This window comes from Trachemys scripta, chromosome 14, assembly GCF_013100865.1.
Source record: "Trachemys scripta elegans isolate TJP31775 chromosome 14, CAS_Tse_1.0, whole genome shotgun sequence".
Taxonomy (NCBI): Eukaryota; Metazoa; Chordata; order Testudines; family Emydidae; genus Trachemys; species Trachemys scripta.
The window spans coordinates 39,060,033-39,076,749 of record NC_048311.1 but is presented as its reverse complement, the minus strand read 5'-3'; the positions used below and the strand labels follow the sequence as shown (position 1 = coordinate 39,076,749).

The following is a 16,717-nucleotide window of genomic DNA, read 5'->3' as shown; positions in this document are numbered from 1 at the left end:
CACGCCCCATGCTCAGTGCGGCCCCAACATCGCCGCGGCCACCTCCTGCAGCGGCTCAGGGCTCGGCAGCCGAGGGCTCCGCAGCTGGCGGGCAGATCCCCTCTCCCCGGTAGCTTCCTGCTTCCCTCGGCCCGGGCAGCCCAGCATTAGCAAGGGGCGCGATGGCCGAGGAGCCGGCCCCTTTGCTCCTCCAGCCGCGTCAGCCGCCCCCCCAATGGCTCCTCCGGAGTCCGGCTGTGCTGCCCGCCTCCCCCCCCTTGCCTGTAGGAGTTCAGCGCCGGCCGGCAGGCGCCGCTTTTGAAAAAAATGCTGGGCTGCCCGGGCCTAGGGAAGCAGGAAGCTGCCAGGGAGAGGGGATCTCGCCAGCTGCTGCCCGCCCCACTGCTCCACTTCCCCCAGCCCCCAAGAGAAGTGAGCAGCACCCGCCCGCCCCCCCTTCCCTGCGCCCGGCCCCCCCCGACCGAGCCCCTCCAAGGCCGCAGCATGGCTGGAGGAGCCAAGGGCGGGGGCGCAGCGCAGCGTGACTGGAGGAGCCAGCCAAGGGGGGGTGGAGCGGCTGGAGGAGGAGCCAAGGGGGGGCGTGGCCAGAGGAGGAGCCAAGGGGGGGCGCCTTTTTTATGTTTGCTCCCCCTGCACTTAGAACCTGGCTACGCCACCGTCACAGCCCACTCCACTCCGCCAGCTCCCAGCCACGGTGCTCTGCTTCCCGCTGCGTGCGGGGAGGTTGGGGAAAGGTTTCCCTTCACTCACTGGCGGTGAGAAGCAGAGCGACATGGCCCCAGCCCACTCCGCTTCCCTTGCCCCAGCCCCAGCTGAGTCGCTCAGGGGGAGGAGGGGGTGGTGGGAAGCTGAGCGCCACAGCTGGGAGCTGGCGGAGTAGGGCTGGCTGGGGCCGGGCTGCTCCACTTCGCGCTGCTGCTGGTGAGCGTGGCACGGGGGAGGGATCCCTTCCCCAAGCCCCCTTTCCTGAGTGACACGTCTGGGGCCGGGGCTAGGAAAGCAAAGCGGGCTGCTCCCGGCCACCCGCTAAGCCCCTGGGCCACACTGGGCCTGTGGGACCCCCAAAAGTGCTCCCCTACAGTTCCTGCCTCCCAGACCCTGGGGGGGGGGAAGAGGCCTGGGGCCTCACACAGCCCCCCATGGGGGGGCTGCATAGAGCACCCAAATAGCTAGGGACGGCCATGACCACAATATTTGATTATTGGGGAGAAAAGGGGCAAGATTGGAGGATGTAATATCCGCCTATTACATAATTCTATGGTAGAGCAGGAAAACTGGAGGGGATTTCTATCCACTTTACCCTCAAAATATTACAGTAAAAGCATGTTCTGAATGGTGCAAAGTCGAGCAGTGTGAGGCAGGGCCGGAATCAAGGCTGTCTGGGCCTTGTTAATTCAGCCCCCTTGTGTCTGTGCATTATTGTATGATCTTTAATGACAGGATCACACACTGCAGCGCTCATTAACACGGGACCCTGCCTTATTCAGGGTATGTCGATCTACACTGCAAAAATAAAACAAAACCAAAACTCAAGCAAAAGACACTGCAACAAGTCTCAGAGTGGGGGTCAGCTGACTCTGGCTGGGGAGTGGGGTCGGGAGAGGGGCTCAGGCTGTAGGGATAAAATTAGCAGAGCAGATGCTGGGGCTGGAGCCTGGGGTCTGAGATCCTCCCCCCTTGCCAGGTTTCAGAGCTCCGGCTCTGCCCAGCCCCAAGGTCCCCTGGAAGGGGTTTTCCGTAAAGTACAGCCCTGTTCTGGAACAGTCAGAACTTTAAGGAGTCAAGGGACAACAGTTTGTTAATTTCCCCTGGAGTCACCGAACAGTTCAATTTAAACACAGCAGTTGGATCGATCTCTTCCAGAATCCAATGAACCTTTGAAATGGATTCTTCTGAGGGTGACCTCCAGACAAAAGTCTATTTTGAGCTGTTTAGCCAGGCAACAGACCTCTGTTTTCAGGGCAGGGGCCTGCTGCTTTCTCCCCCACCAGAGCTGTGTGTCTGCTAAAAGGCAAATCATTTAGTTCCTGCCCCCTCTGGTGCAATGGATGGGGTCACACCCCCTCTCTTTAGTTTGAGGGGTCTGTTTACCTGAGATGTAAACACATTCTCATTATCTATCCAAGTACTATGGCAGAAACTCCGGGGAGGTGGGGGTGCTTTACATGCATAATTGATGTAGCAAGCCCAGAGGTGCCGGGGCTCTGAACTGCCAAGCCCAGTGGGCCATAGGTGCGGGACCTGGAGGTACAGGGGGTGCTGCAGCACCCTCAGGTTTTAGCCACGGCTCCACTGCTGGCTCCCCACACCCTGTCTGTTAGCCCCCCGGCACCCCACCCAGCACACCGGTGCCTGGGTCCCCCACCCCTGAGAAATGTGCTCCCTGCTGCAAGGCCCCTGGGCAGCCTCTCTAGGACCAGGACATCTCACCCCCAGGTGCTTGAGGATTTTGGGGCGCCTCTGGAACAATCCCCAGGCTCCATTAGAAATGTCCCTTTTCCCCCCTCCCTGGGGTCTGGATGTATCTTTTCTGTCCAGTCACTTCTATGCACGATGCCTCCTTAATGCGGGGAGAAGCTGCCCGTGCCCACGGGCGGTGGGGGCCCCAGGAGGCAGGGTCCAGAGCAGGGGGGCTGCAGGTCGCTGCGTTGATCACTAGGACCCAGGAGCAGCTGGGAGGCGGCTCTGTGGGGAGCGATCGCTGGGCTCAGGCCCGGCAGCAGGAAGTGACTCGCGGCCGCTGCGGTGACTCTGGCTCCCGGCGAGATCCCCGAGCCCCGGCGGCTGGTGCTGGGAGCCCGGAGCCCGGGCTGCAGCCGGGAGAGGGGAATCTCCAGCAGGGCCCTTCCCGCTGCTCCCCAGGAGCCTCTCCCAGGGCAGAGCCCCCAGCCCGGCCAGGCCCCTTCCCGGCCCGGCCCCTGCCCCAGGGGGCCCCGCTCGGAGGGAAGGTGAGAGAGACCCGCCCCCCCCCCCACCCCGTCACCCCCGGGCTGCAGGGGGAGGTTTGGCCCCAGGCTGCTCCCAGCGGAGCTGGCTGCGATTCCCTGCCCGGGGCCCAGGAAAGCTGCCGCCAGCTCCCGGTGTGTGCGGGCCGGGGGGAGCCAGCCCGGGCCGTGTAGAACAGGCCCATTGGGCGGAGGGAAACACCCCCCCGGGCAGGGCTGGGAAAACTGACCAGACTCCCAGTGCTGGAGCCTGACCCCACTGGCCAGAGGCTGCTGTGAAATACGAAGGGAAGCTGTTGAGGTTCCTGTCCCTGTCCCTGGCTCAGAGCTCTGCTTCCTGTATCAGCCTGTGGCTGGCAGGTGTGTGGGAAATGAGAAGACCCTGCCCTGCTCTGTGTGCTGGGGGGGACAAGGAGCTCTCACCTTCTCCCCACCCCCTGAAGTCCCCTGGCTGCTCTGAGCGGGGGTGGGCGTATTCTGCTTCCCCAGGCCTCCTCCCCCGTTACTAGTGGGATTGTGGCTGGGGCAGCAGGTAGTCAGTGCAGGACTCTTTGTTGTTCCAGATGCCGGTGACCTTCGAGGAGGTGGCTGTGTATTTCACCCAGGGGCAGGGGGCTCTGCTGGACCCGACTCAGAGAGCCCTCTACAGGGATGTCATGCAGGAGAATTACGAGATGGTGACCTCGCTGGGTAAGGGATTCCTGTGCCCTGAGCTACTATAAGCCGTGGGGTCTGCATGTCTGACTCTGCTCGGTTGGATTAGGAAGGAATGGGTAGCATAGTGCCATGGTTCTCAAACAGGGGCCCCTGTGGGGCCGCGAGCAGGTGTCAGGGGGCCCGGCAAGCAGGGCCGGCATTCAATTTTCTGGGGCCCAGGGCACAAAGCGGAAGCCCCAATGCATTGGGCTGGAGCTAAAGCCTGAGCAACTTAGCTTTGCGGGGTCCCATGTTGTGTGGGACCCTGGGTATTTGCCCTGCTCCCTACCCCCTAATGCTGGTCCTGGCTTTTATATACAAAAAACAGTTGGTGTGGCAGAGGTGGGCCGTGGCATTTTTAGACCATGGTGGGGGGGCCTCAGAGAGAAAAAGACTGAGTACCCCTGGTAGAGTCCACAGCTCCACAGTGAGAGATACTTTCATCTCCATACCCCATGCAAGGGAACAGGGGAGGCAGAAACCTAATGGACAGGCTAATTCATCCCCATCTCTCCAGCTTTCAAGGGGCCAGAAGCAAGGGATTGTCCTGCCTGTATTATTTCTCCTTCACACGCTGTTCACTGGCCCTCTTGGGACTAGCTCCATCCCTGGGGAGGGCTCTCAGTGCTGCAGGCTCAGGGGGTGCTGGCACAGTTTGTACAGTGGGGGTGCTGAGAGCCATTGAACCAAACTGTAAACCCTGGATATAATGGAACCCACTTCAAGGCAGGAGGTGCGGCAGCTCCCCCAGCACGGCTAGTTCCAGCACCTGTGTGCTGGTTTGGAAATAGGCAGGAGTTTAACACCAGAGCTGCGTGTGCCAGAAAGTCCCCCAGAGCGCATATACCCTGAGACCTCCTAGTGAGGGCGTGACAACACCCCCCCACCCCAGATGCCTGCTACTCCCAAAGGGTCTGAGTTACCATAGTCCCTTTTAGGGTCAGGTTAAACTCAGGGAATGTTCCTTGTGAGAAATATTTGACCAGTGCTCCATGCGCCCTGAACTTGCCTGATTTCATCCCCTGCACAGGATTCCCCATTCCCAAACCTGACCTGATCGCCCGGCTGGAACGAGGGGAAGAGCCGTGGTTCCCGGATCTCCAGGCCGATGAAGAAAGGGAAAGCCCGAGAGGCTCCTGCACAGGTGAGGAGTCAGGGAAACTGAGACTGAACCACCTTGACAGTGAAGGAAAAAGCTGGGACTCCAAAAATGTGCTGTGAGCGAGAGCCCTCAGTTCTGCCCCGTCTCACCCAGGTCAGGGCTGCAGTTAGCAGTTAGCAGGTGTCATATTATGAAGGCAAATATCAGTCACAGCTTCCCACTCATCCTGTTAGCTGTTGGGAATTTCCTCCATGACTTTCCTTCCGTGGGAGTGTTCGGGTGGGATGTGGAGGCAGAATCCAGTGTCTCCATCTCCCCAGTAGTCACTGTGTTGTGTTTTCCCTCTTTGCTATTCCCCTTTCTGTCCTTTCTCCCCGGCACAGGCAGTGATTCCTAGTGTCTGGATTCTCTCTCTCCCAGCAGGTGATAGGACAGTGAGTGAGAACAAGGAGGAGAATCATCAGAAGGAAGTTCCTGGGAAAGCGGAATCGCAGGAGTTGGTTTTGAGAAGAGCTGAAGGGAATTTTTCCCAGTGCTTGGAACAGGGAAATGCCTGGGGAGATCAACACAGATCAGAGATGCAGCTGGGAAACTATCCTGGGAAGAAACTGGATAAATCTATTGAACGTGGCAGAGGATGCAAGGATCCCAAGGAAACTACAGTACAGCAGATAAGTCACAATGAAGAGAAACCTTACAAATGCCTGGACTGTGGGAAAAGTTTCCGTTTCAGTGCCAGCCTTATTAAACATTGGAGAACCCACACAGGAGAGAAGTCCTATAAATGCTTAGAGTGTGGGAAAAGTTTCAGTGAGAAGTCAAACTTTATTACACACCAGAAACTGCACATAGGAGAGAAACCCTATAAATGCCTGGAGTGTGGAAAAAGATTTAGTCAGAGGTCATCGCTTATGGCACATTACAGATCCCACACAGGAGAGAAGCCCTATAAATGTGTAGACTGTGGGAAAAGCTTCAGTAAGAAGCCATGTCTTCTTATACACCAGAGACTGCACACAGGAGAGAGACCATATAAATGCCTTGAGTGTGGGAAAAGTTTTAGTCAGAATTCACACCTTACTGCACATCAGACACTGCACACAGGAGAGAGACCCTATCGATGCCGTGAGTGTGGAAAAAGTTTTAGCAAAAGTTCATCCCTTATTCAACATGGGAGAATCCACACGGGAGAAAGGCCATATAAATGCCTTGAGTGTGGGAAAGGTTTTATCGAAAGTTCATCGCTTACTAAACATGGGAGAATCCACACAGGAGAAAGACCTTATAAATGCCTTGAGTGTGGGAAAAGTTTCAATTTGAAATCAGCCCTTAATTCACATCAGAAAACCCACACAGGAGAGAAACCCCATAAATGCCTGGATTGTGGGAAAACTTTCAGTCAGCGCTCACACCTTAATAAACATAGGAAAATCCACACCGGAGAGAGACCATATAAATGCCTTCAGTGTGGCAGAAGTTTCATTCAGCACTCAAACTTTATTAGACATCCATGTCTGAACACAAGACAGAGACGCTATAAATGCCTTCAGTGTGAGAAAGTTTTCAATGCGGGATCGGACCTTATTAAACATGAGAGAACCCACACTGGAGAGAAACCATATAAATGCTTGGACTGTGGGAAAACTTTTGGTCAGAGCTCACACCTTAGTAAACATAGGAGAATCCACACAGGAGAGAGACCATATAAATGCTTTGAGTGTGGGAAAAATTTCATTCACCACTCAGTCCTTATTAAGCATCAGAGAATCCACACAGGTGACAAACCCTATAAATGCCTTGACTGTGGGAAAAGTTTTGTTGACAGAACAAAACTTACTAGACATCAGGCAATCCACACAGGAGAGAGACCCCATAAATGCTTGGACTGTGGGAAAAGCTTCATTCAGAAGTCACAACTTACTATACACCAGAGAGTTCACACAGGAGATAGACCCTTTAAATGCCTTGATTGTGGGAAAAGTTTTATTCATAACTCAAAGCTTACTACACATCAGAGAACCCACACAGGAGAGAGACCTTATAAATGCCTGGAGTGTGGGAAAACTTTTATTCATAATTCAAAGCTTACTACACATCAGAGAACCCACACAGGAGAGAGACCCTATGGATGCCTTGTGTGTGGGAAAAGGTTTATGGAAAGTTCATCCCTTATTAAACATGGGCGAATCCACACGGGAGAAAGACCCTACAAATGCCTTGAGTGTGGGAAAAGTTTTATGGAAAGTTCATCCCTTATTAAACATGGGCGAATCCACACAGGAGAAAGACCCTATAAATGCCTTGAGTGTGGAAAAAGTTTCCGTTTGAAATCAACCCTTAATACACATCACAAAACTCACACAGGAGAGAAACCCCATAAATGCCTGGAATGTGGAAAAACTTTCAGTCGGCGCTCACAGCTTACTCAACATGGGAGAATCCACACAGGAGAGAGACCTTATAAATGCCTTGACTGTGGGGAAAGCTTCAATAAGAGCTCAGAGCTCACCAAACATCAGACAATCCACAAGGGTGAGAGACCCTAGAAATAGCTTGACTGCAGGAAAAGATTCAATTTGACTTCACACATCAGTGATGGACACAACAGAGAGACTTTCAATGTGGGGGAAGCTTCATTTGGTGCTCCCGGAATATCAGGGATCTGCAAATCCGCACAGGGAAGAAACCTCTGAGATGTTCTTAGTGTGGAAAATGCTCCAAGTGGAGCTGACATCAGAGACTCCTCCACACAGCAGGGAAATTCTCTGAGTGCCCTGACTAGGGCTGGCCATGGTGACAAACCCATTTCCTCATTCCCACACACATCAGGGGTGTTTGCTTCCCAAGGCTCCGGCTGCCCATCGCTGGGGCGAGGATACAGCAGCAGCCGAGCACCAACTGGTCAGTGACCCTCTGGCTCTGCCTGGTTTAAGCTCTGTCTGGCAGCTGAGCAGACGCTCCCTCTGTTTGGTTGAAGTTCCCTTCTCTCCCTTCCCCTCCCAGCCGGGATCCCCCTGCCATGGAAATGAGGAGAAGGACACTTGGGCCAGGCCCCACCTTCACTCTAGACCTCTGTCCCCATCCCCATCTTCCACCAGCTCCTGGGATGCGCTCCCCCACTTACATGGAGCTGTTCCCTGCAGGGGGAGTGTCCCTGGGGGCTGGTAACTTCTCCCCTCCCCAAATCCCCCAGGGCACTGGGTTCTGGGGGTCAAATATTGAGGGACCAGGAGGATGGGTTTTGGGGAGGGAACTGGGGCTTGAATGATTGGGGTTGGTGGAGCTGTGAAGCAGGAGGATCTGGGTGCTGGGGTATCGAGTGTTTGGGGATCATGGGATAAGAGGCGAGGGAGAGCATAGAGATAGTGAGGTGCTGCCTCTCATCACTCTCCCCTTCTGCCCCTTCTCCCTGCCCCCTCTGCATTCAGACAGCACCACTGAGAGAGGCTGGTTCCCACAGAGCCATTTGGGGAAGGCCCAGAGATCCCACCTCTGCTTCCGAGCATTTGTCTATGGTAGGAAATGTGGTTGGGATTAGCCAGCGCATCTCTGTGACCCTCTACCAGATTTCCTAGTGTAAACTCAGCCTTCCACATAAGATGCTCAGGACAAGATTTTGTCATGGATATTTTTAGTAAAAGTCACAGACAGGTGACGGGCAATAAAGAAAAATTCACAGAAGCCCGTGACATTTACTAATAATATCCGTGACAAAATGGGGAGGTAGAAGGCTGCAGCACCCATTGCTACTGGGGCCCTGGGGTCTCATGGCAGCTGGGGCTCTGTGAGCTGCATGGGCCCCCTGCCACCCGTGGCTCAGAGCTCTGGGGTCCCTGCCACCCATGGCAGCTGGGAGCTGCGGGGGTCCCAGCCATCCGCCGTGACTCATAGATCTGGAGGCCACCCATGAGAGCCGGGTACTGCAGGGTACCCCCATGGCCTGCAGCAGCTCAGAGCTCCGGGGGGAGCTCTCGGATACTGTGGACAGCAGGGGGACCCTGCAGCTCAGAGCTGCCACAGGCTGAAGTCACGGAAGTCTCTGGAAGTCACAAATTCCGTGACTTCCATTACCTCTGTAAGAAAATCGAAGGCTTACTTACGTGCTCTGACTCCCACCCATTAGCAGAGTGATAATTAGTCCCTGAGTTCCCCTTGTGGGGCTGGATTGTCTCATTCCCAGATAGTCTCACATTACTCCAGGCCCCGCTGACAAGCATTTAGTGTTTCTACATTTTCTGGCTTATGCACCAGAATTAACTAGATGCTAAAAATGTGGGAGAAGAGACAGTAAAATGTGGTGTGTTATTTCAGAGCGATGGGGCGAGTCTGAGGGTTTCCCTCCCTCCCCCAGCACCATCACCCTCCACTCTCCACACAGCAGTCTCTGTCCAAGTGATGGAGAGTTTTATCCTGTCCTCATTCTACCCCTTCACCTACGAAGGTGTCACTTACTACCATGTCCCTGGCTCTCCATGCTTAGGAATCACAGTTTTGATGTCTATGATCCTAAGTTAGACTCCAGAGGGCTGGAGAAGGAACTGTCACACACCTGGGAGTGGGCAGGGAAATCCCATTGAATCTAAAACATAGTTTGACCTTTCAGATCCTATAGCCCTGTTTGCATCTATTTGTGAAATTGCTTCCCGGCTTTTTTCTAGGCTAGTCCAGATCATTTGTAGATGGGAAGATTTGTGTTTCTTTTTCTTTCTTTTAATATAATGATGCTAAAACTTTTGCAACTAATACAACCAAATAACGAGGCGAGAAGTGAACCCGGTTTAGCCCCTACAGAAGAAAATGGGTACATTTATTTTCCTGATTTTGAGTCTTAAATGAGTCTCTGAGATTTCATTTTATGAACATGAAATTGTTTTATAGCCCACCCTGGATTGTGGATTTTTTCCTCTTTGTGAAGGCCATTTGGTCACATACGTGGATATTTAATTTGACAGGATGTAGCTCAGATTTACTGAGGACTTTACGAGACAAAGGATAATTTGCCAAAATAGTCCTTTTTTAATCTTTATCTAACATCTTTATTATGAGATTTTTTTCTGTGGTTTGAACAATGACAGTGATCAGTATCTCTCAGCACAACCACTGATGATGCAAGTTAGATTCACAGTGCGAGAGATGGAGGAATGAAATTACTGCCTGATCCCTGCAGTGATGTGAGGTACGTTTGAAGGGGAGAAAGAGGGGGTGGGAGAACAGAGCTGGGAAACTGCTGGGTTTGCTCCTCAAAGCCAGGTGACTGAGGCTGAGAACTGTGAACTCGCTGCATCAGAGCCAAAGAGCGACTGGACTTGGCCTGTCAGTGTCATTTGAAGCTGCCCCTGAAATCTAAAGGATCATGAATGATGCCCCCCAAAATAATAGAGGGTAGGGGACAGCATCTCCCTATTGCTGAGACGCCGAGGTTGGGCGCAGGCAAGAAGGGAGCCGGGGATATCAACAGACCTGGGCAGCCTTGAAGCCAGGCTGACCTGCATCACTGAGGCCAGAGGGAAATAAGGAACCTGACAGCCCAGCTGGTCACCCCCTCCCCATCTACCGCAGTGTCCTGTGTTGTGATGTCAGAGAATCTCTGCCCCACTCACCCCACACTGATCCCTCTTGTGACTAACCCCTTGTTCCCCATGCTCCCCACTTGTGTATGGTTCTGATATATAGTGTACAAAGAGTGCCTGGTGCGGGATCATTGGAAAACTCATGATCTGCTGAATATTATGCCATTGAAATGCATGCAACACCAGTGCATGTAGAATGGGGAGATTTTATTGTACGTTTGTTAGTAGGGTGACCATATTCCAGGTGCCCAAAAAGAGGCCACTGATGAGGGGTGGGAGCCGGGGGGGTACAGTTGTGGGTGCTGGGGGGTGGTGCGGTGGGGGTACTGATGAGGTGAGGTCAGTGTCGGTCACGGTCTCAGTGGCAGGGCGCTGACACAAGCCCAGAACGCAGCGATAGCTGTCCCTCAGCACCTACCTGCTGGACCTCCTGCCCAGGGATGGGGCCTGGGTGGGTGGGATCCAGCAGCAATCAATCAGCTGCAGACGCAGGGGAATGGACCAATCAGCCTTGGATGCCAGGGAATAGACCAATTGGGAAGCTGACCAATCAGGGCTATTTCTGAGCTGCAGCCCGTCTGCTCTGCAGAACCTCCGGGCATTTGTTGTTATAGGAAAACCCTGCTCAGACAGAGAAAGCAGGTTCAAAAAAAGAGGCTCTGTCTGGGAAAACCCGGACATATGGTAACCTTATTTGTTACTGAAACATGTCGTTGTTCTGGGGAACGCCCACAGACTAAATCCTCAGAGACGACAAAGAACTGACCATCTGTATTAGAAAACTATTATCTGGCCATCCACCAATAGGAGGAAGGGGGTAAACAAAGACATTTATAATTCATCTGAAGGATGGTTTGGAGCTCATGGAGTTGCCTGAGGCCATCACCCAGCAAAGACTATAAAGGGTCTGAGTATAAGAAGGGGGAGTCTTGCCTACACGCTCAGGGTTTAACTGATCACCATATTTGGGGTCGGGAAGGAATTATCCCCCAGGGCAGATTGGCAGAGGCCCTGGAGGTTTTTCACCTTCCTCTGCAGCGTAGGGCACGGGTCACTTGCTGGAGGATTCTCTGCACCTTGAGGTCTTTAAACCACGATTTGAGGTCTTCAGTAACTCAGACATAGGTTAGGGGTTTGTTACAGGAGTGGGTGGGTGAGATTCTGTGGCCTGCGTTGTGCAGGAGGTCACACTAGATGATCATAATGGTCCCTTCTGACCTTAAAGTCTATGAGTCTACACTTCAGACCTATGCCACCTACTGTATATACTCGATCATAAGCCGATTCGTTTATAAGCCGACCCCCCACAAGATGGATAAGTAAAAATGGAAAAATTTTATGACCCGTTCATTCAAGGGTGAGCAAACTTTGGCTCCCGGGCCATGAGGATAAGCCGCTGGCAGGCCGAGATGGTAGGTTTACCTCCGTGCCTGCGGACACTCGAGGTAAACAAAAGTAAACAAAGGTTTCAGAGTAGCAGCCATGTTAGTCTGTATCCGCAAAAAGAACAGGAGTACTTGTGGCACCTTAGAGACTAACAAATTTATTAGAGCATAAGCTTTCGTGGACTACAGCCCACTTCTTCGGATGCATACAGAGTGGAATAAATATTGAGGAGATATATATACACACATACAGAGAGCATGAACAAGTGGGAGTTGTCTTACCAACTCTGAAAGGCCAATTAAGTAAGAGAAAAAAAACTTTTGAAGTGATAATCAAGATAGCTCAGTACAGACAGTTTGATAAGAAATGTGAGAATACTTACAAGGGGAGATAGATTCAATGTTTGTAATGGCTCAGCCATTCCCAAAAGTAAACAAAGTGTCCCGGTGCGCCAGCTGCTTACTCTGACGGGTTGGGACAGCAACTGGTGGGGAAACTTTTTTGGGGGGAGAAACTGGGGGTCAGGGGAGTAACCCCTGTGACCACCCCCCCACATGACCCCACCCCTAGCCCAGACCCCCACACTCTCCCCATCCCATCCCTTCCCACCTTATCTGGGGAGGGCCAGGGGAGGATGTCTGGTCTGGCTGGAGCTGCTCCGGCAGGCGTGGCTGCAGCCTGCTCTGGTGGGCCAGACCGGGCGGCGCGGCCGCAGTGTGTTCCAGCAGGCTGGGCCGGGTGGCAGGGCCACAGGGTGCTCTGGGGGGGGAGGGAGTGGAGCCGAGCGGCACGGCTGCAGCCTGCCAGCCCCGGAGCTGCAGCTGCTTCAGAGGCTGTGGGGAGAGCAGCGTGGCCAGAAGTGGAGAGAGACTGGCCCCACCTCTTCCCTTCTGGCTCTGCTGCCTCTCCTTGCTCCCTCTGTTGGGGGGAGGGGCTGTGTCCCCCCTCCCCCTCTCTATACCGTTCATAAGCCGACCCCCTTCTCTGGTGCTTCCCTTTTTTACTAAAAAAATTCGGCTTATGTACGAGTACATACAGTATCAGGTTGACTTACAGCCACCACAGTAATTGCTGCAGTAGCCGATGTCCACACTACCCTCCTTCATTCACTGGGGCGTGTCCTGCCAAGGAGCTCTTCAACCAACCTAAGAGGGACAGTGTGGGGAGCCGAGAGCCCAATCATCTCCAGCGGCAGCTCCCTCAATAGGCGCCGACTTCCCCTCTGCCCGGGTGGGTGCTCGACCCCCCCTCCCTGGCCCTGCCCCTACCCGACCCCTATTCCACCCCTTCCCCAAAGTCCCCATCCCACCCTGCCTTTTCCCACTCCAGCCCTGCCCCCCTTCTCCCATGTCCCCACCCCTGCCCTGCCTCTTCTCCGCCTGCTCCCCTGAGCTCACTGTGTGCCCGCTCCTCCCCCTCCCGGAAAGTCCTAAGCACCGCCAAACAGTTGTTAGGCAAAGGGGGGAGGGTGGGAAAGCGCTGAAAGGGAGGGAGGGGAAGGAGCAGGGATGCGGTGTGCTGGGGGGAAGAAGGAGGCCAGGGAGGGGGGAGCTTGGCTGCCAGTGGGTGCGGAGCACCCGCTAATTTTTCCCTGTGGGTTCTCCAGCCCTGGAGCACCCATAGAATTGGTGCCTATGGCTCCCTCCCTGGAGCCTAGCTGCCCCACAGGCTCTGTGTGGGCTGGCCCCCCACCACTCCCTGTTCTCTGTAAAGAGTGGGGGAAACCACCTGGGGCATCTCACCCCCTCCCCCCGTTCCCTGCTGCGAGTGTGGGAAAGCCACCTGGAGCTCCTCCCCCCCGCCCATCATTCCTCTCCCAGTTTGACACCAGACCATTGATAACTATTTGGAGTACAGTCTTTCAACTAGTTGTGCACCCACCTTATAGTAATTTCAGCTATACCAACGAATTTCTCCCTGCTGGTCAGAACTGAATCTAACCCGGCTGTCCCATGGTTACTTCCCCCACCATAAGAAAGCAGAAGTTGTCCCCGACATGTTCCCAGCATTTATTGCACATTGGCTGCTGATGATGGGGTGGCCAAGTGCCCGGTTTTTGACCAGAAAGTGCAGTCAAAAAGGGAACTTGACATTGTCCGGTCAGATCTACTGACCGGACATCCAAAGTCTAGTTACTGCAGGTGGGGAGCCAGGGAGGCACTGGGTCATCACCCACACCAGCCCCTACTTAGACAGGGCTGCCTCCTACCTGCATTGGGCAGCTGCAGCTCCCAGCCCCGGCTCCACAGACAAGTCCCTCCTGACCTGGGCAGGGAGGGAGGAAGAGGAGTGGATGAGGGAGGAGCCTTGGGGGAAAAGGTGGGGCAGGTGAGGGGACTCAGGGGAAGAGGCGGGGCAGGGGAGGTTCTGGCACTCCTGCTGGAGTGTCTGTTTTTTTTAAATTACCAAGCTGGCAACCCAAGTTGCTCGCTGAGAGGCTATGAAAAATATTAACCAACATACAAATATCATTTTTCACAGCAGCAGAGTTACTAGCTAGCAATAAATATTTTACAATGATTTTGATGTGTATCTGGGTAAGGGGACTATTGGCCCCTTACTGAAACTTAGTGGAGTTTTTTGGTTTGCCCTCTCCCAGGACCAAAAGCCAGGGGAAGGGCCAATGAGAAATCAAGGCCCTGAGACTAGTCCCCAGGGCCAATGGGGAGAGGCTACTGCTCTAGGTCAGCCTCATTGACAGGGCAGGCAGGCCAATGAGAGAGTCAGGAGCCCGTCCTCTGTGTGAGCTGGAGCTGCCTGCCAGAGAAGGGCAGAGCTAAGGGGAAAGCAGCAGCCTGAGCTGGGCTGGAGGCAGAGCAGCAGCAGCGCTGAGGTAGACGGGAGCTGGGGCTTGGGGCAGTCTGGAGCCGGAGGCTGTCAGTAGCTGGGAAGAGCGAGGGGGACTCTGGGCAGAAGGCCCAGCGCAGTGAGATGCCCCCAGCCAAGGGGCCTTGCAGGCCAGACTTGGAGGGGGAGCATAACTCCAACAGGAGAGGACTGATGCTGGGAAGAAGGGTCCTGCCACCTAGAGCCTGAGGTCTTGTGGCCACCACCAGAGCACGTGTCTAACCTGCAGCATCGCTGCAGCACAGCCAGGGCCTGGGACATCTGAGGAACAGTCTGTGAACTGCCCTGACATCTCAGAGACGCTGTTTGTGGTTCCCCCTGTGCCCACAGAGCGGGGTGACATGTTTTCCTTTCACCTTTCTCATTTCCGCCCCCCATCTTTTTTTTTAAATTACTTGCTGTTTAATGAATTGTATTTGTATGAACTCTATGCAATGGTCAGTGAAGATGTCAGGGAAGTGGCCAGAGCGAAGAGAGTACCCCGCAGTGGGGACACTCTCACCCCTGTCCTGAGTGATCACAACAAGATTGGGGGTCGAGCCCCTCAGGAATCCTTGGCCCAGCCTGCTCCGCTCCCCTTGCCTGGCCCCAGCCATGTCGCTCGGGGGGCAGGTAGGGAAAGTCCCCCCCCCTCACTCACCGGCGGTGAGAAGCGGAGTGCCGCGGCTGGGAGCTGGCTGGGGCCGGACTGCTCAGCTTCCCGCGGCTGCCGGTGAGTGCAGGGGGGTGAGGGGGGATAATACATTCCCCCAAGCTCCCTCCCCCGAGCGACACGGCTGGGGCCGGGGCAAGGGAAGTGGAGCGGGCTGCTCCCGTCCCCCTGCTAATCCTCTGGGCCTGTGGGGCCCCCAATAGTGCCCCCCACAGCTCCTGCCTCCCAGATCCTTGGGGGGGGAGGCCTGGGGCTGCATAGGGCACCCAAATGGCTAGGGACGGCCCTGGGAGCAAGGACTCAGATTCTTCTGCTATTCGATTCCACTGGGGTGGGGTGTAAAAGGAGAGTTCCCCCAAATAGCAGGACCCTTCCCCTGCTTACCTCTGTGCAGGGATCACCACCACCATGGTGCACAACAGACACTTGACAACATTACCAGACTTAGTGATGGGCATTGGCGATGGGCAGGAGGGGGCTCCGGGCTGAGGCAGGGAGTTGGGGTGTGGGAGGGTGTACAGGCTCTGGGCTGGGGGTGTGGGTTTTGGGGTGGGGCCAGAAATGAGGGGTTTGGGGTGTGGAATGGGGTAGGATGTGGGAGGGGGTGAGGGCTCTGCCTGGGGGTGCAAGCTGTTGTGTGGGGCTGGGGATGAGGGATTTGGGGTGGAGGAGGAAGCTTCGGGCTGGGGCTGAAGGGTTCAGAGTGCGGGGAGGAGCTTAGGGCTGGGGCAGGAGATTGGGGGGTGTAAGGACTCCAGCTGGGGGTTCAGGCTCTGGGCTGGGGGTACAGGTGAGAGGTTTGGGCTGTAGGAGGGTGCTCCTGGCTGGGACTGAGGGTTTCGGAGGGTCTGAGGGGGATCAGGGCTGGGGCAGGAGGGTCAGGCATGGGGGGTGAGGGCTCTGGGGTGGGGTTGGGGATGATGGGTTTGGGGTGCAGGAGGGTGCACCAGGCTGGGACCAAGAGGTTTGGAGGGCGGGAGGGGGATGAGGGCTGGGGCAGGGGAGGCATGTTCAGTCTCCATGCAGTGCTTACCTCAAGCAGCTCCTGGAAGCAGCGCCATGTCCCCCCTTTGGCTCCTACTGCCCCATCCTCAGATGCTGCCCCCACAGATCCCATTTGCCACGGTTCCCAGCCAATGGGCTCAGAGCTACAGAGTCAGCACTTGGGGAGTGGGGAGCGGAGGCAGCGTGCAGAGCTGCCTGGCTGCACCTCCGCCAGCAACAACAGGGCCGGGGAGCTGCTTGTGCGGAGCGACCCCCAGGGACCTCAACATTTTTACTGACACGTTGCCGATCACTGTCTATGTGCACTTCTTGCTAAAGTTAATTAAGTATTTTAGGGGAAAGTGTGGCCTGGGAGCCAGAGTCACCGCAGCGGCTGCAAGTCACTTCCTGCGTCCAGGACTGAGCCCAGCGATCGCTCCCCCCAGAGCCGCCTCCCAGCTGCTCCTGGGTCCTAGAGTGGCCACCAGCGAGAGTTGCTGGCTGCACTCTGAGGCCACCAAAAATTTGGTTGTGA

The 16,717-nt window shown here is 55.1% G+C and overlaps 1 protein-coding gene across 2 annotated transcripts in view; it reads left to right on the top strand.

Annotated features, from left to right (window-relative positions):
* The first annotated feature begins 3,603 nt into the window (after nucleotides 1-3,603).
* LOC117886908 (zinc finger protein 883-like) overlaps nucleotides 3,604-16,717 on the top strand; it is a 33,090-nt gene continuing 19,976 nt past the window's right edge. The window contains exons 1-4 of one of the 2 annotated variants that reach the window (XM_034789042.1): nucleotides 3,604-3,635; nucleotides 4,672-4,785; nucleotides 5,164-6,794; nucleotides 6,963-9,719. In XM_034789042.1, coding sequence (XP_034644933.1) covers nucleotides 3,620-3,635; nucleotides 4,672-4,785; nucleotides 5,164-6,794; nucleotides 6,963-7,289 — 2,088 coding nt within the window. In that variant the 5' untranslated portion in view covers nucleotides 3,604-3,619 and the 3' untranslated portion in view covers nucleotides 7,290-9,719. Of the gene's footprint in view, nucleotides 3,636-4,671; nucleotides 4,786-5,163; nucleotides 9,720-16,717 lie in introns of those variants that run through there. The other variant, XM_034789043.1, reaches the window with a different exon arrangement.